This window comes from Cryptotermes secundus, unplaced genomic scaffold, assembly GCF_002891405.2.
Source record: "Cryptotermes secundus unplaced genomic scaffold, Csec_1.0 scaffold2, whole genome shotgun sequence".
In the NCBI taxonomy this organism is placed as follows: Eukaryota; Metazoa; Arthropoda; class Insecta; order Blattodea; family Kalotermitidae; genus Cryptotermes; species Cryptotermes secundus.
In genome coordinates, this window is record NW_019728496.1 from 63,403 (window position 1) to 88,167 (window position 24,765).

The window sequence follows — 24,765 nt, forward strand, 5'->3', positions numbered from 1 at the left end:
ACAGGCTGGATACACAGACAGCAAGTTGATCTCATAAGCCTATTTTTATTTATTTTTTTTTTTCAAAAGAGGGTAGGTATGCTAATACTCATCCTATCATTCGTCACTTGGGCACACGGTAGCGATGTTGGCTGAGACACTATGCTACAAGCCGGAAGGTCACGGGATCGAATTCAGATGAGGTGGATTTTTTTCAATTGACCTAATCCTTCCGGCCGCACTATGGCCCTGAGGTCGACTCAGCCTCTAACAGAAATTACTTCATGAATCCCTCCCATCAGTCTGTGTGTATGTGTATCCCTCCTGTCGGTGCTAGACAAGGGCTCGGTAAAAATTTTACCGCTGCAACGAATACAAACGCTACAATAGATGAATTGTTGCACTCGTCGTTTTCTGTCGGGTCCGTGTCGTACCAAAGGAAAGTAGGAGACTGGCTGTTCCCAGAATTTCTTGCGGTTTCCCCCAGCAACTGTCATTGCAGACATGATACATATTAATCGTTATCAGAAGCCGGTACAATACAACCACATGAGACCGCAGTGTCTATGGACTGTCTGATTCCACCAATGCCCCACACGTATTATAATTAGAGACATACAACAGACCCATTTGAGACGGCAGGACCTAGGGACTCAACAAGGGCTGATACAATAGGCCCATTTGGGGTCGCAGTATCAAGGGACATGCGCTCAACCTATTCCTACAACTAAAGCTACAGGCACTCCCGTCAGGGAATGGGCAATATTCATGGGCAAAGACGTTCCCTGGGGTCGTGGGCTTCGAGGCTTCTTCGTTCATTGGTGTTTAAACTCCTACATCATCCTTTACATAAGATTGCAGTTCTGAGCGAACAAACTCAAGTTCACCTTGGAACTGTGTAGCCAGAATCCTCCCTCAGGTGGGCGGTTGATTTGGTGAGGACTGGACTGGTTTCCTTGCTCGGTTCTGAGTCACGTCTATCCCGTCCCGTCTCCTGGACACAGCACCTCGCAGACAATATTCCATCTTGTTCCAATATAAGCATTAGAAAGTTCGGAATTGTATTAGAACAAAATGCACGTCAAAACGGTGCTGAGAACATTATTTTGATATAGAAAATGTATCATATAAATGGCGAAATTTAGAGACTGGCCACGAGTAAACAAACAAGGCGGAGATTTCATATGGAGAGGTTAAATCTCAAGAAATTAAACGAGGTAGACAAATTTTTCATTTCAGCTTTTAATAAATTTGTCAGTTTTCGTGACATGTTTCTATAACCTATAAATTGGCTGAATGATCGATTAATGATGAACAATTATGCAATTAAATGCACTGAGAAACTTAGAAGAATACGATCATGCAACTTAAAAATATTTCATCCTTCGTCAACTTCTCTATCAGAATTACATAGAAACTTTGAAGGTCGCGATATAACAGTCTACACGCGTCTGTTGGAGGAAATGGGAGCATATCCAAGCAGAAGAAATTAAGTTTTCGACTCAAGAATAAAAGTTACAGAAAATTCCAAACTTTCAGTTCTAAATATCTCTCGCATAGTTAAGAGAAAACGCGGGCTCAATGAAAGTGGCATAGTTCACATGTCTGCCTTGTAAACATCCGCTGTTCCATGAAGTATAATGGTGAAGCCTCAGGGGAAACTTTCCAAGCTTATCTCGTCATTTACTGGAGGCAATCCAGACTTTCCTAATACCATTTATTTCAAGGACTAGAATCAGTGGGCTATTGAGTTCCGTATTTAAATTCCCTATTGTCACTTCATATTTTTGTCAGTGCTCTAGTCTGGTACTTGGGTACCAACATTCTCAGGAATATACCGCCTCCATCTTCAGGATATTCAACCAGACCACAATATGACGTCAGAACCGATATCACATTATGTATTTCATGGCCGTGAAAAGGCCGCCTCTGTGATCTAGTGGTCAGAGTGCCTAGCTATCCAGGAGTCCGGGTTCGATTCCCGGCGCTACAAGATTTTCTGAGAAGTAGTGGGTCTGGAACGGGGTCCACTCAGCCTCGTGAGGATAACTGAGAAGCTATTTCAAGGAAATAGCGGCTCCGGTCTAGAAAACCGAGCTTAACAGCCGTGGGGATCCGTTCCACTGACCACGTGACACCCTCTATCCGCAAAAAGTAAGCACTAACGTCGCCGAAAAGCGGCGGTCGCTCGATCGGTATAGTTCGCTTGCGGACTAAAACCACGGAGTTGGTCGTGAAAATATCAGATCTCACATGGTTTGAGTGTTCTTCTAACTCTTATATTTCGTCATGGATCATTAATTCAAGACTGTGTCTGTGATGCGGCTTTCATCCATTCCTTCCACCTGAAGAAAATGTACCACTTGTGTGGCTTAGGTATAGTAGGAAGGAAAATTTTCATATGCTTCCTGAAGAAACGGAGTGTAAGGTTATGGACTCTTCTAGTTCAGGAGAGGGTCCTGTGGCAGGATATTTTGAACATCGTAACGAACACTTAGGATTACTGGGTCTTTGGACTCTGTCCATTGTCTGGTATTCTTAAAAACACGAAGAACACAAGGTTTTGGAAACAGAACCAGTTTCCGAAACGTTGTGTTTTTGTGTTTTTTTTTAACATACGAGACGATGGACAGAGTCCAAAGACCCAGTAATCCTAAGTGTTATGGACCATTATCAGAATCCTTTGGAATCTACATGGTAATGAACTTTCGGATTCCATTAATAGTGGAGAATTCCTCAGCCACCAGCACGACTATTACTTTTTCAAAAAGGACTCTATCAGTAAGATATGGGGGACAAGCAAGTGATAATAAATTTCCACCCCATCTCTCACTTGGTAGGAACTGAGGACGGCCACGAAACACTAAATGAGGATATTATAAGTTAACCTAATCGGAGCTATATGGCTATGTTACGGGTTTATCTAAACATTCAAGAGAATGAACACGGTTGTCGGTTAAACCGCTGTTGCCCTAATACGGAGGCAAGAGTGTGCTAACTGACCAAATCAGGACAGATCACGTGACTAGCGAGTGGAAATTGAAGAGAATGTTGATAATTGGTTGGGTGTGGAAACCGCGCTCAGTAACAGGTGCTTAGCATGGCACCCAGGACAGGATCTCCACTCATGGACATACACGTCTTCAATGCTCTCTCAGGCAGTAAGGGCCCTGTCAACTGCAGGAGGCATCGGTGCAAGATGGGGCTATTAATCGAGTTGGTTAAATACGTTGTGAGAAGGATGAAGAGGTAGTCGACATAACTCACTTATGCATCTATCAGTTGTTCACTGAATTATAGTTTAACAGATCAGTTCAGTTTTACATACACCCCAGATACACAAATCGTTGGTAAAGAATCCATTCTAAAAAGTTTATAGTTGATGGCCCAAAAAAATGTAATTTATTTTTAAAAAAACTCAAAGGTGTATTACCGCGTTTGCAAGAGCCCGCCATGGATAACATCCTAAGCCAGTTCAATTCATTTCGCACTTCCACATCTGATCAGTCACTATAATGTACCATCCCACATACGTCTAGCTCTCTCAAGTGATCTCCTCTGTCAAGTTTCCCGACTAATATTTTGTATGCATTTCTCATTTCTAGGAGCAGGGATAGCGTAGTCGGTATAGCGACTGCCTACGGGCTGGTCAACTGAGGGGTGGGAGTTCCAGTCCCGGTGGGGTCAAGAACTTTCTTTTCTCCACGTCGTCCAGGCCAGCTCTGGGGCCCACCCAAACTCCTATACAATGGGTACCGGAGGCTCTTTACCCGGAGTAAAGCGACAGGAGCGTGAAGCTGACCACTCACGTCCAACTAGTGGCCCCGTCAAGAAAATATGTATCTATACATCCACTGCCCCATATGCGTTCATGGCGTAGTACTTAATTAGTTAAGCACAGAGACAACTTTACCTCTACCTTTCTCATTTCTTCTATGCGTGCTATATCCTCCATCTCGTCTTACTTAATTTTATCAACCCAAATAATATTACGCCGGTTGTTGTCCTGTATTAAGGTAGAGGCCTTGAGAGGAGCTGATCACCCGTCCAAGGAGTCCTTACCTTCTGTAAAAATGATCATAAAACTGAAAAATCAGCCTTATGCTCCAAAGTGCGAGCGAGAGGAGAAAAAAATAATATTTCGCAAAGAAAACTATGAAGTTCCTCATGTAATTTCCTGAATCCTTCTTTCACTTCCACTCTTGGGTCCAAATATTTTCCTGAGCACCCCGTTCTCAAATCACCTCTATGTTCCTCCCTTAAACTGAGAGACCTGAATACTCAGCTGTAATTAACGGGATGCCTTTCAATAAATAGGGCTAATTCTATAGTCGAGTTTGAAGATGGGCCCAAATGGCCATTTCAGGTTTCAACTTCACTTAAAGATCCAGGCGGTTCTTCCGTTGTATTTCGAAACGAACCGATTAATTTCGTAAAATCTGTCGTTTCTTTCTACCCATAAATAACAGCTTCCAAATCAGAACATCGCGTTGGATGAAACTTGTATAGCAGACTTACAAAGCCATTTTGATTTGGGTTAGTTTGGTTCAGATTAAGGTTTTAATTTCAACTTAAGGGTCTAACTATTTTTTATTGCTAGTGGGGTGGGACTAAGTCCCTTGTACTGCGGCCACTTCTGGCCTATTGTACCAGCCCCAGATGATAGGTGAGGGTGATTGTGGAGCAATTGGTGGAATGAAGATTGGCAGGGGGAACCGAAGTACTCGGAGAAAACCTGCCCCAGCGCCACTTTGTCCACCACAAATCCTACTTGACCAGACCCGGGATCGAACCCGGGCCGCCGCGGTGGGAAGCCAGCGACTAACCGCTTGACCTATGGCGCGGCCAAGGGTCTGTCACATAAGGACTACTGAAACCCGGTATGTTAGAACTCGAAAGATGAGCATCAGAGTCGAGTGAACCAGTGCTGGCACTAAAGCTCACGACCTCTGACATCAGAAGTCAACATCTGAATGAGGATCGAGTCGCCGACCCTGCAACCTTGCGAGGAATGTACAGCGCTACAGCGACCGGCACCTGGCATACCGGGAAGCGAAACCGTTCAGCGCCGGTTTCTCTAAGAAACACAACGATCGACAAGCAGCACTCATTTCTCTTAAACCAGATGGCTTTAATGCTCTATGGTATGTATTCGGGAGATATCCAATTCTAATCTGGGCCATTTTGACAGGATTTTCGTAAATGTACTCAAACACTTCAAAGCGATTACCGGTATGACATATTAAAGGTTATCCCTGTGTCTAATTATCAGGGCCCGGATTTTGATGATCTGAAAATATTTTAAAAAATGACCTATAAAATGACTGAAAAATCGAGAAAAATAACCTAAAATATGGCCCAAACATGTAATATGCAGTGCCCGGATTTTGACGACCTGAAAATATTAAAAAATGACCTATAAAATAACCGAAAAAATCCAGAAAAATGACCTAAAGGAGAAAAGAAAGAACACTTCGCTTCCATGTTATCCCCATTTCAGAAAACATATGAAGAAAAATTCCCTAAAATGGCCAAAAATGACAAGAAATACCCTTAAAAGTAAAAAAAAATTCCAAAAAATTACCTATAAAATTTACATTTCTGTAATCAGAAGCTCATAACCGAGCTTTATTTATTTAAGAGCATCGCATAGGATACAAGGAAAAAAAGATGACATGTCATCAAAATCCGGGGCCTGCTAATTATGCACTATTCCATAAAGATGTGTGGGGGAGTGGAGATAGAGCTCCACCATTCTCGTAAGATTCTCGTAAGGTTGATAACTACCTATAACACTATACTATGACCCAGAGGATGGCATTCTAAATGTGTTTATTTGTCTAGCTGAAATGTCTGAGGGAACTAGTAATGCGGAATGCACGTCTGTGTGGGCGGTGGACTGTCTTGAGCCGAATGATTTGCACGTCATGAAACAGAATGCTAAGACTCGTGTGACTGGGACTAGGTCCGATAACGGTAGAGCCACTCATGCGGCAAGTCGTGTTGGCCCTTGTCCATTGTTTGCGGAACAGTTAAGGGGACTTGATTCACTTCCGTCTTCAGTAGATCGCTATCACATCAGGAGCTTATTAGTGTTCCGAGGGATCAATATTACAGGACACTAAATGCTTGACGTTCCCATGTAATAAACTACTTCATGTAACGGTTTTTGTACTTGTTTATTTATTTCTTTATTTACTAGGGGATAAGCCGTGATAGCTTAGTCGGTATAGCCACTGGCTACGGGCTGGACGACTGAGGGGTCGGAGTTCGAGTCCCGGTAGGGTCAAGACTTTGTTCTTCTCCAAGTCGTCCAGAACGGCTCTGTGGCCCACCCAGTCTCTGTCGGAACAACCTGGATGTTCTTTCCCCGGAGGTAAAGCGGCAGGGGCGTCAAGCTGACAACTCACCTCCAACTAGTGCCGAGGTCAAGAAAATGTGGATCTATACATGTACTCTCCCATACGCCTTCATGGCGTAGTGATTAATTAGTTAAGCACACGGATAATTTCACCTTACATTTTATTTACTAGGGGCTCTGTGTACTCATAATCCAATCACATGATAACATCCAATATTCAAAAGAAGTCCCTGCATTTGCCTGAAGGGGCTGAGAAAAGCCATGAATATTTCCAGGCAGGGTAGGTCTCCGGGTACAGATTTGAACTAGAATTGGAAAACAGAGGAGCCTTATTAAAGTGACTGCGACATTCGGTCTGACCTAACCTTGCTATATAGACTAAGTAGGTTATAAATCGTCAAATTGAACAATAACTGCGAAAGATGACTTGATGTGAAAGGAAGCGGTCGTGGTGTATTTTAAACTAAGACTTGTCGCTTTCACAGCAACTAAAATGGATAATTATTTTCGGGCGACCAGCCACGTTAATATAGATTTGAAATCCAACGTTTCAGAGGCCTCCTATGTCACCATCATCAGGGAATGATGTAAATGTTGCGAATAAACATTTACCTGGAGAAACTGAGGAAGGTATTAGGACACTCCAGAATACGAAAAGGGACGCAACGTTCTGTTGACAGCTATCACTACCGCATTAATGTTTTAACCCTTTAAAGCACATGGTAACTATATGTACCGTCTGCTTTAACGTGCAAAACTCTATATTTTTTCCACACAGTATTTGTGCGTTTCGCATGACTGACATTATAAACAGCGATTATTTCTCTGAAAGCATCTTAACTTCGGAATAGAAATATATGTTTTCTGTGAAGTAGGAACCGATTTTTTAAATATTACGTATCTAAATGAGCTTCAGGCTTCAAATGATTGGATATGTTTTCAACGTCCGTATCTTAGCCTACTTCTCTGACACAAGTCTGTTGTTTACAGAAAGACACGTGCATGTGTGTATACCTAAACACATACCGCGAGAGGTTTGTCCATCTCGTCTCTCCTTCAACACTCCATAAGATGGACATGACGAGAGATGAGAAACCGAAGGAATTTTAATACAATAAATGGGACAATGATATAACAATTCCTGTCAACAAACTGCGCAAACTGTACAAATATGCTACTGATATTCGTCAGTACCCCAGGATCCCAACATTGACAGTACTTCTTTCTTTGTTGTACACTTTCACCGAGTAGAGTCTTCGCCAATGATAAAACAATCTCACAGACTTTCCCTGCTATACTTTTACATTAGAAGCTTTGTTTCCGATGTTGGACACCAACTGTGGTAAGTGGAACGTGGAAGTAGCAACAACTGTTATTAAGCGTGCCTCTTCATCTGTAGTCTTCCCTTTCATAGCGAAGTTCAAACTCAAGACAGCAGAAAATTACTTAAATGCAATTAGCATCTGATAAAACAGTAATTCCCAATGTAAATCCTATTATTTCATTGACTACCCTCTTATAATGCATTTCTCGCCTCCTCCATAGCAATGTTCTTCCTATTTCATCTCTGGCGCATCAGTCTCACAATATTAACGAAGAAAAACTATTGATCTCCTCGGTTTCTCTTTCGGGTAAATTGCTGCTGGCCTTCGTCAGCATAGTTTTGGTTCTGTCTCTCGCGGGACCCATGACAATATTTTTCTGTTTCCCGATTCTGAATCGTGAGACTGGGCGCTATCAGACTCCTCGGTTGGCCGGGTAAATTGCCGTTGGTCTCGCCAGCACAGTCATTTTTGGATCCGAGTCACACGGGAATCCTGACCATAATTTAATGTTCCAGGACTTTGGGAGTTGCGCAACTCTGACTCTATCAGCTTCCTCATTGTATATTTTTTGCCTTTATGTTTCTTATCGCGGACCTAACAGAGAACACCCAACGATATTACAAGACTTACACCATAATCTTGTCAATATGTAAGACAGCCACAGCTACTGAAGCAATATGCAAATATTGCGGTAGAGTTTCTGGGTGTAATTCAAATCTTCATTCCCAGAATTATAATTATGTGAGTAAACTTAGCGTCTTCTTTGAGTGTTGTCCCGTCTGAAACTTGCAGACGTATGAAATTAAGCAGTAAAAATAATGAAGAACACACAAACGGGACACGGAACTCAGGTTCACCCTGTTTCCAGCGTTGTGATAACAGCACATAATTCGCACGTTTAGAAGCTCTTAAAACAGCCAAGGCCAGCACGAACTTCACATAGGCCCGTGTTGCACGCACACCACAGGCTATCAGAGCAGACCTGACACATTTCTGTAAAATCCCCAAGCGATGCAAATGTAGAACAATGAGAGAAATTTCAGATACTGATAGTGATAGTCTTAACATCTTCGTGTTTCAACAGAACAAACTTCGAATTTTAATAACTTCAAGTACTATATTTGGGTAGTTGGTTGAGGGGCCATGATACAAGCCGGAAGGTCGCAGGTTCAAGTCTCGATGAGGTCACTGGATTTTTTCAATTCATCTAATCCTTCCAGCCGCACTATGGCCCTGGGATCGACTCAGTCTCTAACAGAAATAAGTACCAGGAATTAATTAAATAATTTTCCTGGGGTGTAAAGGGCGGCCGGCGCGTAAGGCTGACAACCTTACCGCCATCTTTGAGCCGATTGTCTAGATAATGTGGGACCCTCAACGTCTCACAACCCTATGGGCCTTCACGGCCTGGTACAGAGATAGCTTTACTTACTACATTTGCACGATGCTATGATGTACGTATATCGGTATGATAGAATGTGCAGGACGACAAAACGGGGCATTAAAACCAAAACAAAGAACATGTACAATAGAAATGTTACACAGTAAAGCAGTTCCCACATCTTTACAATGAATTGGAACCCCGATTAAAAAGGACAAAAAAATGCGAAATGAAGCTCAAGAAGCAGAAATATAACAAACAGATCAGCAATGTCAGGGGAACTTCTGAATGTGGTAATGACCAAGTAAGGAGGTGTCCACAAACAGCGGTATCGTTTGGGATGTGACGCCGTGTAGTTTCGTACAAGTTTATCGACGTATCCGAGGAACGTACTCCATCTTCAATATTAAAGAATACGCTGAAAAAGTAAGTAGCAAACAGACACTCTGTGTACTCTTAACCTTGAAGATGGAGACCGTACGTTCTTCCGAAACGTAAAAGCATGTACGTATCAAGCAGATACTCGGCTTACTTTTGACCCTGGAGATGAAAGCAGTGCGTTTTTTCCGAAACGTTGTCAAATTTCTAACCAGATGAACCTTTGTCAACGAACCTTTCAGTTCTACTAAAGGCGGATTATTTCCTGAGTAGTTAAGCGACTATTAGCTTCTCACGAAGGACTCGTATAGTTATTAACATTATTATCAAAATACCTGTCAATAGTGCAACAATGTAAAACACATCAAGAATATGTCACTCACTAAAAAATGTATTTTTATATTTTATGATGTTAAAATCATTAAAATACCAATAAAACACTCAAAATGTATTTTATACATTAAAAGTGATTATCAAATTTTTAAAATTTCTCTAGTTTTACTATTTTTTTTCTAGTTTACGACATGTTCCAGCCGCATACGGGCATACTCATATAGTAAAGGGACATGGACCGATCACATTAGACAGAATTGCAAAGCAAATACATTAGGAAACCCCCACTCGTATTCAATAGGACGAAACACGGATGAATACAAAGAAATATAGCTAAACCATATGAACTGAATAAAAACATGAACGGCATGGAGACATAAGGAATATAGAGGCACGGGGAAGGCATTTTCAGCATATAAATATGATGTCTGAATAGGATTCATTGCTCAGGAATGACAATACAAGTTGCAAACCGGAGGTCTCTGTTGAGTCATCAGCACACATGCTTCGTATCTGGGAGGTCCGGATTCAAATCTCTTCTCCAGGACGAGACATGATGAGTGACTTTCAACAGTCCCTCCACGCAAAAGTCTGGATATTATCTCAAATCAAGCTACGACCATCTCCTTCTAAATCTTCCCCAATTCATTACTCACTAACAATTCTACCATTCAATACTATACAAGGCATCGTTAAACAGACCATATTATTTTGTTTTTATTATTGCTAGTGGGGTGGGACTAAGCCCCTTGTACTGCGGCCACTTCTGGCCTATTGTACCAGCCCCAGATGATAGGTGAGGGTGATTGTGGAGCAATTGGTGGAATGAAGATTGGCAGGGGAAACCGAAGTACTCGGAGTAAACCTGCTCCAGCGCCACTTTGTCCACCACAAATCCCACTTGACCAGACCCGGGATCGAACCCGGGCCGCCGCGGTGGGAAGTCAGCGTCTAACCGCTTGAGCTATGGCGCGGCCTATCGATTTAGGTCCAAATTTTAGTCCTGCGGTCATATGAACAGCATTTCAGAACGACTATATACTGGTTTCGAAACCGCATTTACGGTCAGGGCCTGCTCATGAAGGCGTTCACACAGCAATCTAGAAACAGAGGTAAGGCCATTATCAGGAACTGCTTCCTTATCGAGTGTCTGAGTCACCGTAGCGGCCGGACAAAACACAACTTTCCCAAATATTACTGCTAAATTTATACTGCATTTTCATAGTCTACATATCTAGAGCAAAACATGCAACAACCGTTGGAGTTGTGAGGAAAATATTAAAATGGATGCTACATGTAATATAGTATGTTATGGGCTGCTTTCAACTAGCTCAAGGTAGAGTCAAAGGGGAGGGGGATGATGATGATGCTTCGTAGCTGAGGAAAACAAAGGAACTCTGAATTAGGCTAGAAAGAGTCCCGTTACAATCTTAGGGTGCATTCAAATGGCTCACGATTGTGTTGAACCTTTGGACAATATTGCCGGAGTTAGAAGTAATCCCTTGGGTAAGTAAGTAAAATAAAGGTATCCCGGCCGTGGAGGCCCACAGGGTTGTGAGTTGTTGAGGTTCCCACATTTCCTAGACAATCGGCTCATAGATGGCGGTAAGACTGTCAGCTTTACGCGCCGGCCGCCCTTCACCACCAATAATATTCCTGGTACTCATTTCTGTTAGAGGCTGAGTCGACCCCAGGGCCACAGTGCGGCTGGAAGTAGTAGGTAAATAGAAAAAAAATCCAATGACTTCATCGGGATTTGATCCCGCGAACTTCCGACTTGTAGCATAGTTCCTCAAGCAACTACGGTACCGCGTATTAGAACAAAGTGGTATGTAGGATTTGAGGTTCTCATAGCGGTAGTTATGATGAGTTCCATCTCGTATAACGGACTACACGACAGACTCTTCAGTGTTTGTCATCACTGCATGGAAACGCGACGCCGGGAAATGCAAGTGAGAGGTGAAAGTGCCGGGAGCCCCGCCCTACACGACATTTCCAGGCTCAGTGAGACGGAAAGCGGTTATGTCGCTCAGACTCAGGGATCCGGAACGGGTTGGACCGGGCACACGGTCCCCCCCCCCTCCCAACTTTAGGTCTAATATAAATAACAAGGAACGTCGCGGTGGGTAGCACTCCTGCTTTGCGTTCAGGTGCGAGTGTCGGACAGGAGACTCGCTATCCTCACTGAGGTTTTCGTGGTCTGCTTCAATCTTCAAAGTTAGGCCACCTCCCTTCCAGGTCATTACTCACTAATTACCTTGCCAGTGAGTTACTGACACTGTTGTAAAATAAACCTAAACAAGAAGTTTTTGGATGAACTAATCGCCTGTTTGGCTTTGATATGACACGGACCGCAAAGAAAACGTCGAGTTCAACATGTCTTCAATTGTTGCGTGTTTATTCGTTATCGCGATAACGTTTCTACAAAGCGTTTACCTAGCAACGATAGGAGGAATACACGTACAGACATACAGACCGATGGGACGGATTTGCGAAGGACGCCGTTGAGATGGGTTTAGGTGCCATAGTATTAATACCAAGTTTCATAAAGATTGAATCAGGCATTAAAAAATTGATGGGGGATATACAGACGCACAGACTTGTATATTTCAAAATAAGGAATGTGGACTAGAAATAGACATATAGTATTATGAAATTTACTCCGTACATCTTGGTATGGTACCATATCTGTCGGCAGGGGCAACAGATTTTTCTCTTCTCCACAGTGTGTAGAGCGGCTCTGGGGTGCAGCCGGCGTCCTGTCACCGGGGGTAAAGGGACCGGTGTGTGAAGCTGACCACTCATCTCCAGCTAGTACCGAGGTCAAGAACAGTGGAACCATACCTCCACTCCCCCCTTATGTCTTCATGACATAGTAATTAATCAAGCACAAAGACATCTTTATATTTTTACCTATGGTACCAATATTTGTAAAAGTGATGTGTAAGTATTACGCAGCGTTTCTAGACGAATTTCGAATCCTCTTCGTAACCCTTCTTTTCTGATTAAATGTGAGAAGTTGGCACTAACTTCGCCGACAAGCGGCGGTCGCTCGGTCGGTATAGTTCGCTTGCGGACTAAAGGCTACGGAGTCTGTTTTATATATATCTGAGTATGGCGAAAGGGCGACAGAGTTGGGGGGCGGGGTCATTCAGAATAAGGTGAAATGTCAAGGGCCATTACATTACGTGCATGCTGTGTTCGAAACGTCGATCCTCTGCTTTCACAACCAGAACGTTTGTTGTCCCGGTCCTTCCTTCGGCAGAGATGAGGAACTAAACTACCATTGTCGCGATGCTATTTTAGAGTTCCGTAATTTTGTCGAAACAGACTGTACGTCACCGCAACAAGTGTGTGTTTGGCAAACATCCAGCGCGCAGTAGGGTTCACATCGAGCGTGTGGGGTTCAGGTCCAAAAATATACGAAACCCCTTGGTTACAACTCCATTAAAAGTTCCTTGATACATTAGCAGAAACGGAACACATTACAGCAGTCCTTCGTAAGGATTCCCAAAGCTTCTGCCTACAGCCCGGAACGTCGCGGTTCAGAGCGTAACAGTCCTGCTTCATACTGGGAGGTCACGGTTTCAGATCTCGGTCCGAAGAGTGGCTGTCGTAACTGGAGCATTTCGCTGTTTTAATCAACCCTCCCCCACCCCCCCAGGAGTACCTAAAATTACACTTCTATATTCTTTACAGTTCCAGGCACCCTACCATGCAACGCTATACGGTGGTCTGAGCTACTGACGTCGTTAAAGAAACCATAAATAAAGCAATACAAACATATAGCAATGTAATTTTGAATTAGGATTAAAGGGTTGAAAGTTTTAAGTTACTGCTTCTTGGCTATTTTAACGACTGTTCTCAAGATGCATCGGTCATGTAGTATCGAATGGTACGACAACAATGAAAGAATGCGAAAGGAGATGGTTGCTTGATATTTAAAGTTAGGCCCTCTAACCAAGCATTTGCCTGAATGGACTGAGGGAAAAGCAGGGGAAGCCCAGCAATGACAGCCTGCCACAGAACCAAGAATCGAGACTGCGATATCTCGAACACGAAAGAGAAATCACATTCTGCATACGGCCTTGCGTTCGGCTCTTCTGTTTCGTACTGGGGTGGTAACAACAGGTAAAACGGTAAAGCTATCCCTGTAACAGGCCATGGAGGCCCATGGGGTTGTGAGACGTCGAGGCTTCCACGTGTTCCAGACAATCGACTCACCGATGGCGGTAAAGTTGTCAACCTTACGCTCCGGCCGCCCTTTACTCCCCAGAAAGATTCCTGGTACTCATTTCTGTCAGAGGCTGAGTCGACCCCAGGGCCATAGTGAGACTGGAAAGATTAGGTCAACAGAAAAATCCAATTACCTGATCGGGATTCGAACTCGCGACCTTCCGGCTTGTAGCATAGCGCCTCAACCAACTACCCTACCGCGGCCAACCACACTCGGGAGGTCCGTGGTTAAAATCTTGCCGCAAGACTATGTTTTCGGGGATTTTCTTAGTAGTTCTAGGGAACTTCCGTGTGTCTACATATACCATGATCACTTCTACCGACATTCATAAACAAACTGCCACTCCTCATTCCTGTCTACCGTGTAAGTACTGCAGATGGTACAACGCCACTTAACCGTCGTCATCCTGAAGTCCGTCTAAATAATACTGAAATATTTAGTTCCCACCTTCAGAAAACTGCGTCTCCATTATGAAGATCAACCGTTTGCTTAATGCTGAAAAAAAAACTCCATGGCCTGTAGTCTGCAAGCGAACTATACCGACCGAGCGATCGTCGCTTGTCGGCGAAGTTAGTGCCAACTTCAGGAGATAGAGGGTGTCGCATTGTCAGCGCAACGGATCCCCACGGCCGCCAATCTCGGTTTTCTAGACCGGAGCCGCTATTTCCTTGCAATAGCTCCTCAATTACCCTCACGAGGTTGCGTGAACCCCGTTTCAGACCCACTACTTCTCAGAAAATGTGGTAGCGCCTGGAATCGAATCCGGGATCTCTGGATCTGTAGCCAGGAAGTCTGACCACTAGACCACAGAGGCGGCCGCTTAATGCTGAATCGAGAGATTAAGTCCGTAAGCAGCAAACCTCAAAGTTAAAGACGGAATATATGACATGTGCTATCTGGTCAAGGGAACTGTACACTTCATGAGGCACTGATAAAGTAAGGATGCTAGTGGAATGACGATTTTTAGGGATAACCTAAGAANCACTCCTCGGCTTCCACTCACTGACTGCTTCCAGAAACCACGTTCTTAGCCATCTCGAACTTTCCACTGGGAGGTTTTCATGACCAAATACACGGACCCCTTCTGGTCTGCACACCTAGNTTAGGGATAACCTAAGAAACTTGGAAAATCTGCTTCAGTGACACGTCGTCCATCAGAAGAGGTACACACAAGTAGCACGAGAATGAACCCAAGACTCAATGGTGTGAAGCCATTTCTAACTGTCTGTGCTACGGCACGGAAAAAGAAGCCGTGCACGGGGAGAATAGTGCAAAAGCACTTAAACACGTTGTACAGGCAAAATTCAGAGTGTCTTAACGTTAAAGTAAAAGGGGAAAGTTGTCTCTGTGCACAGCGAATTAACCACTATGTAATGAAGGGGTATGGAGGAGTGGATGATAGATCCACATTTTCTTGACTTCGGCACTAGCTGGAGGTGAGTGGTCAGCTTCACGTCCCTGTCGCTTTACCCCCAGGGAAAGAGCCACCGATATCAATTGGATAGGAGGTTGGGTTTACCCCAGAGCCTGTCTGGACGACATGGAGAAGATAAAATTCTTGACACTACCGGGACTCAACTCCTACCCCTCAGTCGTCCAGCTATACCGACTACGCTACCCCGGCTCCTTTAACGCTAAAGTAGATGGCGCATATAGTAACTACTTTGCTTTACAAGGTTAAAGTTACGTCTCGCAGTTCTGCTGCTGTACCTGTTATTGCTCACTGGGTGCAGAGTTTGTGGCCTTCACTGCTGCAAGCAGTCGCCATGTTTACGTATCCTACTCTACATGTCCCCGTCAAGTACAAGTTGGCAACAGGCGAATGGATGGTGAATGGAAGAAAACTTATGTAATGTGCAGCAGGTCACGTGATGACAGTCAATTTGTCATTTTCAGTGCTATCAGTGGCTTGGTTGGCAAGCCTTCTGCATGCATTTCCGAAACTAGCGTCGAGTACTCACGCTTCCGGTAAGTGTCATATTCGGCGTCCGTCATCCTACTTAAACACTATGTATGATAAAGCAATACAGGGTGTCCGGATGAAAGGTATCAAAAATAAAATCATTATATCTCAGAAGGAATCTTTATACACATTAATGGATTACACCTTTATAAAGGGAAACTATCAAAGTTATTTTTTTGCGTATATAACTTTCTCAATAATTTTAAATGTGGGCTCCCTTTGTGGCACGACAAATATCCAGGCATGGAGGATGTTTGGTGTTACCGTAGTCACAGCGTCCCTTATGCGGGCTTTCAGTTGTTGCAGCTCGTTGATCTTAACCTGGTAGACAATGTTCTTCACATAATCGCACAAGAAAAAATCTACTGGGTTAAATCTGGTGACCTAGGAGGCCAAGCGATTGGTCCACATCTGCCAATTCATATACCATCTCTCTCTCTCCAGGTGATTCCTAACATGGTGGCAAAAATGTGGCGGAGTATGCGCCTAAGCCGGGTTTGAAAAAAAAAACTTTCAGTTTTCCTTACCGATGACATAAACCGGATACGTGTATGACAATTAGTTTCTGAAATAAAACATTTTTTTTTATTTTGGATACCTTTCATCCGGACACTCTATATGTTGGAAGAGAGAACAGTAACACATAAACTGCGGCATGTTAACTAGACGTCCCCGGGTTTCCGAGGCAGTGGTGTGCCAACGGCTGCTTTAAGGTGTTTTATAATTCTGGGTTCTCTCTCGAAACTTCTTAAATAAAAGACCTTATAGTTTAATACAAGCAAGATAAAGGTAAAGGTAAAATTTTCCTGTGCTTAATTAATTCAGCATCGCTCCATGAAGACAATTACGGAATTTACATTAACAATAGCAAAACGCAGGAAGAGGTTACACCACAGGATGTGGTAGCAACACTCGCGCGGTGGGGGTCCTGGAGGTCTATTTGCTTGCTTTGTACTACATACTTGTCCACTGGATAAAGCGGACCTGCGTGTGGCCGAAAAACTCATTTCAACATGGCCTACTTTTCCTAATTTATGATTGTTCCCCTAAACTATATTTCCTGGATTTATAAGGCTTGTCCAAAAACCTTGTTTTAGGACGCCCCGTTTTCCAGTGATATGTACCGCAATCTTCTTTAAAACATGTAAGACTTGAGCTTCTCATTGCGGTAATTAAAAAGACAACGGTCGCCGTCTGGGGTGTGACGCCGTGTAGTCCGTTAAATGATGCTAGCTCTTCGCAGAAAAATTTGTGTTGACGGTGCCAAATAACAAAAACTGTTTCATACACAATATGGCGCTGTGATAATTTTTTTTTTCGCAGAAACCTGATGCCGTTATCTTTACCACACTATACGATGTCACATCCCGGATTTATGCGATTTGTTCCAAAATCTTGTTTCATATCTGCCGACAGTCTCGATCTTATGCTGTTTCTTCCTAAAATATCTTTCAGGGAGGCCTACTATCCAGAATATCTTATATTGTTTTACATGAATGGGCGACTTCTATATTTAACTTCATTCCGTTACACAATATTTACAGTGTTTCATCTCCACTAAAAGCCATCAGTTATCGAGAATTTGTACTACCAAACTCCACGGAACACAGCCCTTCAAGGGTAGCGATCAGTCGCTGAAATAGTCAAGAAATTGCCAGCTTTTTACAGAACCTGAATGTGTGCATAAAGTTAAATACGTACAAGGGCACGCGGTATCGTAGTTGGTTGAGGCATAATGCTACAAGCCGCAAGGTCGCGGGATCGAATCCCGATGAGGTGGATTTTTTCAATTTACCTAATCCCCCAGCCGCACTATGACCCTGGGGCCGAATGAGCCTCTAACAGGAACGAGTACCAGGAATTTTCTTGGGGGTAAAGGGCGGCTGGCTCGTAAGGCTGACAAACTTACCGCCATCTACGAGCCGATTGTCTAGAAAATGTAGGAACCTCAACATCTCAACTTTATGGGCCCCCACGGCCTGTTATAGGGACTTACGGTTGGTTATTTAACGACACCATCATTATTGAAACTATGAAGCATCGGATGACACGAAAGATGAGCGATGAATTGGAATGGATTTCGAGGGAAGCGGTCGTGGCCTACTGAGGTACTATTCCGACATCTGTCTTAGGGACTTAGGAAAATCACGATAAACCTCATTCGGAGTAGATGTGTCGGCCGAGATTCGAACAGAGTTTCGTCTAGACCAACCTGTTCAAATGATTGCTTAAGCATCTGATTTTGATGCAATTAAGAATGAGAAGACAGGGCTCAGAGCCTCCCCTTAAAGCACGACATGCCTGCAGCACATCTGGTACGAAAGAAACACACGATTGCAAAGAAAGGCTTTACCTCGGGGAAGTGTCTGCTCCGCCGCGGTCCTGTTCGTGAGGTTGGTCTGCTGCTGCCTTCTCGCGTCCTCACTACTACGACCCTCGAGTCCTCTTCCTCAGCCTGCTGAATGTCTTCGCTCTTCCTCACGGCCTGTGCATGGGCATGTCTCTGAATCACACCCCCTATACGGACCCTCTCCTCGCCCAACCACCCTCGTACCGCCCTCCAGGCTCGCCGGATACGAGTCCTCATGGTGCCCATCCCGCGGCGACGATCCCGCATGAGGGTAGCGCGGCGGCCTCGTGGGGTGCAGTAGTTCTGCCCCTGCTGCACATCCTCATAGTCGCTGTTCGCCTTCCGCCGCTGTGTGCACACTGACGTTATGTCATAATAGTCACTGTAGTCCGTGATCGTTTCCCAGTCATGGCACCCCGTGACCGCCTGATCCGTCAACTGCAGCGGAAGTGATATCGTGATGGTGGAGGCGGCAGGGGTGTCCTGACAAGGTGGGGTGGCACAGTCAGGAGAGGGTGCATCCAAGGAAGGGTTTTCAATCGACGAGTCCTGGAAATAGGGACTAGTACACTCAATAGAGGAAACGTTGGGCTGTGGAGTGGGCGAGCTCTGAAAAGAAGGAACAGTACATTCAGAAGAAAAATGATCAGGCAATGGGGAGGATGTATCCTGGAAAGAAGGAACAGTATGAGGGGAAGAAGGACTGGGCGGAGCTGTGTACGTATCCTGCACAAGGTCAGAAACCTCGGTAGTGGAGGATGAGTTCCTTGGAGACGCATATTGATTCTCGTGCTGAGCGGCCGTATTGATGGACACTATGTTGATGCAAGAAATGTTAGGTGACTTCTTGCTCTGTTGTTCCTGACTTAACACAGCGACCATGGAGATCTGCACGGCGTCCGCTGGAGTCGAATTTACGGGAATCACTGTTCTCAAGACCTCGTAATCTCCTTCCTGACTCGGCGTCTTCACGTCTTCCCCAACAATGACAGCAGAGACGCCGGTCGAAGTCACAAAAGTGTCCATTACTTGTGCTTCCGCCCGACTGGGTGAATGTCTTGAAGACTGCTCCGTGGTCTGCAGACACGCCTCACTCGCTGATGTGACGGGGACCGCTTGATCGTTGAAGAATGAGAAACTGATATCTGGAATTCCTTCCAATACAAATTCCTTTCTCCTTCGAGGCGGAGTCGACAATGCCCGAGGCACTGAGTTCCTCAAGTCTTTTCCGGTGACGCGATCCGACGCGTCCAGGCTATGCCTGCCGCTTCTCGCCACCAAAACATCGTCGGAACACCGAGGTTCTGTGTCCGTCTTACTGTAGCGTAAGATAGCGTCTGGCGTCACGCCGTCGGGCGACTCCGGCAGCGCCTGCGCCTTGTTGCATTCCTCGGCGACAGGTTCCTCTCGGATCTTCGGGCTTGTCCGATGCTGCCCAGGCTGATCGTCAGACTCCTGGCGGGGAGGTACAGAAGATGAACGCCACCACAGAGACGGAACGCGGGGAACGCCGTTCCACCATTTACGTTCCTTCATCTTTTCAAGTAGCTTTAATCTTGTAGTGCGTAAGAAACGTCCGAATCCTTCATTTGGAATGTAGGTCTACTGCTTGTCACTGATAATTCACCGCGCGAGTAGAAGGCCGTTGCTAATTTTCTTCTTCCGCCGTCTGGGCTCGAGAGTGAACTGCAGCATGACAGGTATAACGACATCAGGGGACAGCGACTTCTTGTCACACAAAACAAACATATATATACTGTGGTCGTCACGTCCTCCTAATTGTGAAAATAACTTCTACGACATTGCAAGAAGCTAATTCACACCTCCACTTTCCACAAATGCACCTTGAGTACTATCCTACGGCAAAATGAGACCTTAAAATGCTGACCAACCAAACTCTTACAAAGCACATGTTTACGTATTAGGTCTACTGAATGTAATTACTTCTTAACGAGAGCATAAGTGGAATATCTCATAGGGAGACACTACTATCATGTAGTCCGTTGTTATAGTAAGCTAATAAAAGCGATGGACGGAGGAGCTCTTCACTGAGGTAAACCAGGAGAGAGAAATCTGACACGCACCGAGTAACAAACACAGTAATGCCGCTAACCAACGATATTACTACATTGCTATCACTGCACAAGAGAGGAGGCCATGATGCCGAACTGTTGGCGCTCCGAAGGCACACAGGGCACTCGTTCGTGGAGCTATGAGGGCCGGAAATAGCGTCTCCAAATATAGAGACCGCAACGCAACACATAGTAAACGGTGGCAGTGTAGTCGTCCTATGTATGTGGCGTATGGCATTCGGAACAGCGCCCTTAGCGGCAGGTTATGAATTGTGGGCAGTACCACAATATTAAACACCGATCCATACCACATTATAGGCCCAGTTAACAACCCGAAACTGCAAACACCGTACATCTGTACGAGTTAACAGATATAAAGAATTTCCTTCATAACGCCAATGTTACCAGAAGAAATAAATATAAACCATTATAGGGCAGTAAGATAAGACGGGAAGGCCGCGCCATAGCTCAAGAGGTTAGTCGCTGGCTTCCCACCGCGGCGGCCCGGGTTCGATCCCGGGTCTGGTCAAGTGGGATTTGTGGTGGACAAAGTGGCGCTGGGACAGGTTTTCTCCGAGTACTTCGATTTCCCTTGCCAATCTTCATTTCACCAAATTCTCCATCATCATAATCACCCGGGGCATGTACAATAGGCCAATCAGTGGCCGCCGTGCCGAGTGGACACGGTTGGAATCCACCATTCACTAAGGGAATTTAAAAAAAAAAAGGCAATACGGGGAAAACAGAAGTCTTTAGCTCGTCAAAAGTGTTAAAATGGAAATATTCTTCTTTATCTGACCAATGTTGCACCGAAATTAACTAGATGCATGTCAGAATTAACGTTTTGCTGCAGCGGTAAGACACACATGTATACATACATATGTGTGGAGACTTGCACATACGTATGTGTGTATTTATGCGTGCACATGTTAATGGAAGTGCGTATGTTCTACAAGCGAGGGGCATTTATTCAACTATCAAATTAACCACCAGATCCAGACCTTAAAAAATGAATGCTTTCGTTTAACCTGTAAGAAATGGATAAGCGACTGGGCGGGTCCTGGATTCGGCTGGGAAGGTGGTGGCAAGTAAACAGTACCGGAAAGGCAAAAGTATGTACGGTATAAGTTGTCCCTGCGCTTAAGTACCAAGCCATGAAGCTACACGGAAGAGGTATAACTTACTACGCCCATTCTTAACCTTGGCAAGAGATGGAGGTGAGTTGCCAGGTTCACCCCTCGGCCGGTTTATCCCCGGGGAAAGAGTCTCCAGTAGTCAGTGAGAGGAGGACTGGGTGGACTCCGGAGCCGGTCTGGACATGATGGTAAAGAGAAGAATCCGTCTCCCCTTCAGAGAATTGAACCACGATTCTGTGGTCGTCCAGCCCGTAGCCTGTTCACTATACTGTCTGAGCCAACCGCGCAGTACGAAGTAGAGATATATTCCCGAACACGTTCATTACGATTTCGCATATGTCAGTTGCTTTTGTGTTTATTTATTTCATATAAAATCTTATACCTGAAGAGCCCATAACGCTAAAGGCTCACTCTGTGTCCACATTAACTTATCTTCTTGTATCTCGCTGAACATCTGCCATATAAAAAAACGTTGCAAATAAAAGTTGTAGATTATAACAAGATTTATAATTCAAGTTATCTGTCAATTCTTTGTATGGTAAATTCTTAAAAATACGAAGCAATTTAATTAGGGCTTAATGTCGGGCCATGTGGGTCAAATAATTTGCCCAATAACTTTTGGTGCAACCACCGATTCTAAATTTCATCGAAATCTGACTAGTACTTTTGTAGATAGAAACATGTGGAGTTGCGGGAGGAGAGGCAAATACGGAGACGGGTACATTAAAGTTCATAAATTGTGAGACTTTTCCCACCGATGTCATTCTCTTCAGCACGACTTTTAAGCCTCTACCACCGTCAGTCCTAACGTGACTCTGGCTTCCCCCCCCCCGCGGCTTACTCTCACACTTTAAAGACGAAGGCAGCAATTTCCTCCAAAAAATTTTTAAATATCTACCAGACTAAGAAAACTAACTCCGCGGCTTCAGTCCGCAAGCGAACTATACCGACCGAGCGACCGCCGCTTGTCGGCGAAGTTAGTGCCAATTTTAGCAGATAGAGGGTGTCGCGTGGTCAGCACAACGGACTACCACGGTCGTTAATATCGGTTTTCTAGACCGGAGCCGCTACTTTTCCATTCAGGTAGCTCTTCAATTATCTTCACGAGGATGAGTGGACCCCGTTCCAGACCCACTACTTCTCTGAAAATCTGGTAGCGCCGGGAATCGAACCCGGGACCTCCGGATCTATAGCCAGAAACTCTGACCACCAGACCACAGAGGCGGTCAACTACCAGACTAGATGGCGTAATATCCCATAAGTGTATTTTTATAAATAGAATCTTGCACAATGCGTAGACATACTAATATACGAGTAATATAAATTAGATTAGTTTTATTACTCAGTTTCTCAAGTACATCACGACCAAACCCCCCGTCGGTATGGGTCAATTCGTAAGTTCGCAAAACTCGGTTTCCTAGCAACGAGCAATGAATAAGAAAGGAAGGAGACCCGAGTGCCTGCAATTGCCTTGTTAACCTTCTGAACTCACAGGGTCACAAGAGGCTGTGATCTCTCAACGTTGCAGTGGCCATCGCGTGCCCACAATAATTATGATAAAACAGCAATTAATGAATCTATTTTAATTATTATCATCATTGATATTATTAATCATTTATTAAAAGACAAGATCGAATGCATCAGTCAGTTTTAATTTAGCGAAGGAGAAACCTGTGAAAAACAAAATGGGTGAATTTCAATTAAGGCCAGCGAACGTGATAAAGCACAAGACCGGTTCGTAGTTCGAGGCACAGGACAGGTTTGCAAACCGCAGTCTGCCGGACTTTCCATGGCGGCCCGTCGGCTGCTTTCAGGAAACAAAAACCATCGTCATGAACAACTTCAACATTTAGGACTATCGGCCTATTCATTCCCGATTAAACTATACCACGCCCGTCTCCTTACTATTTTCAATGAATTTATACGTACATTATTCGTCCTATCATACGATACTTTATACTCTGACCTGTTGAAAATGTGGATAAATGAATCAATTATAAATATACACAAAACGCACATAAAGCAGAAAATATTAAGAAGTAAAGTAAAGCTATCCCTGTAACAGGCCGTGGAGGCCCATAGCGTTGTGAGATGTTGAGGTTCCCACATTTTCTAGACAATCAGCTCACAGGGGTGAGATTGTCAGCCCTACGCGCCGGCCGCCCTTTACCCCCAGGAAGATTCCTGGTACGCATTTCTGTTAGAGGCTGAGTCGACTCCGGGACCATAGTGCGGCTGGAGGATTAGGTCAATTGAAAAAAAATCCAATGACCTCATCGGGACTTGAACCCACGACCTTCCGGCTAGTAGCATAGTGCCTCAACCGACTACGCTACCGCCTTAAGCACATCGAAAATCAACGTGGATAAATGTATAAACCTTATAAATACGAGTGTACTACTCGCATTATCTGTACACTACACACCTGAGCCACATTCTCTTACAAACAATAACAGGCCCCTCTCCGAGACTCCTGGCTACTTTGCACACCTCACTGACCTTGTGTTCACTTATCGCAAGCACAGAGTTATTACAGCGGGAGAGCTAATCGCACAGCACGGATTTCAAATTACTTGATCTTCGTTACAAATTCACCTTGAAGGAAGGCATCTAAAGTAAGCGCTTAATGAAATCCACATTTTATGCCATGTAGCCAACAAATTATTTGTCAAGATAGCTCAGTCAGCATAGTGTCTAGGCTACAAACTGGACCTTCCTCAGAGCAAATAATTTCTCCCTTCTCTACAGTGTCCAGACCGGCTCAGAGACCCACCCAGTGACCAGTATTAGTTACTCGGGTGTACAGAGGCCAAAGCGTGAAGTTGACCGCTCATTTCAATCCAATGCCGAGGTTAAGAATTCGTGGAGCTACACACCTTCCTCCATTCCCCCAGACGTCCTCATGGCGTGGTAATTAAACACAGAAAACTTTACCTCATATTTATTTCGAAGGCCGTGGCTTTGAGATTAACTATAACATTTTATTCGAGCTTCAAGTAAAACGGCTAATAACGTAGTTGGAGACAAATGATGATGTAAATAAGAAAAATTACTTCTTAACAAAAAATATAACTGCATCACTAAAATATCGATTTTTAATAGGTCTGATACGAACCGAAATTAAATTCACTAAATAATTTTGGGATAAATTCTCCAGAACCAGTTTTCATTGAAGTCTGTCTAGTAGTTTTGGGAAGGAAACGTATCTCCCGTACACGCGTTCGCTCTATGATGGGAGGCTGGAGAAAAA

The 24,765-nt window shown here is 44.3% G+C and overlaps 1 protein-coding gene across 2 annotated transcripts in view; it reads right to left on the reverse strand.

Moving 5' to 3' along the window:
- LOC111865117 (nostrin) overlaps positions 1–24,765 on the reverse strand; it is an 88,318-nt gene that overhangs the window by 42,402 nt on the left and 21,151 nt on the right. Inside the window, exon 1 of one of the 2 annotated variants that reach the window (XM_023852855.2) lies at positions 18,311–20,665. The exons of the other annotated variant lie outside the window; for it this stretch is intronic. Coding sequence (XP_023708623.1) covers positions 18,311–19,843 — 1,533 coding nt within the window. The 5' untranslated portion in view covers positions 19,844–20,665. Of the gene's footprint in view, positions 1–18,310; positions 20,666–24,765 lie in introns of those variants that run through there. 2 annotated transcript variants of the gene reach the window in all.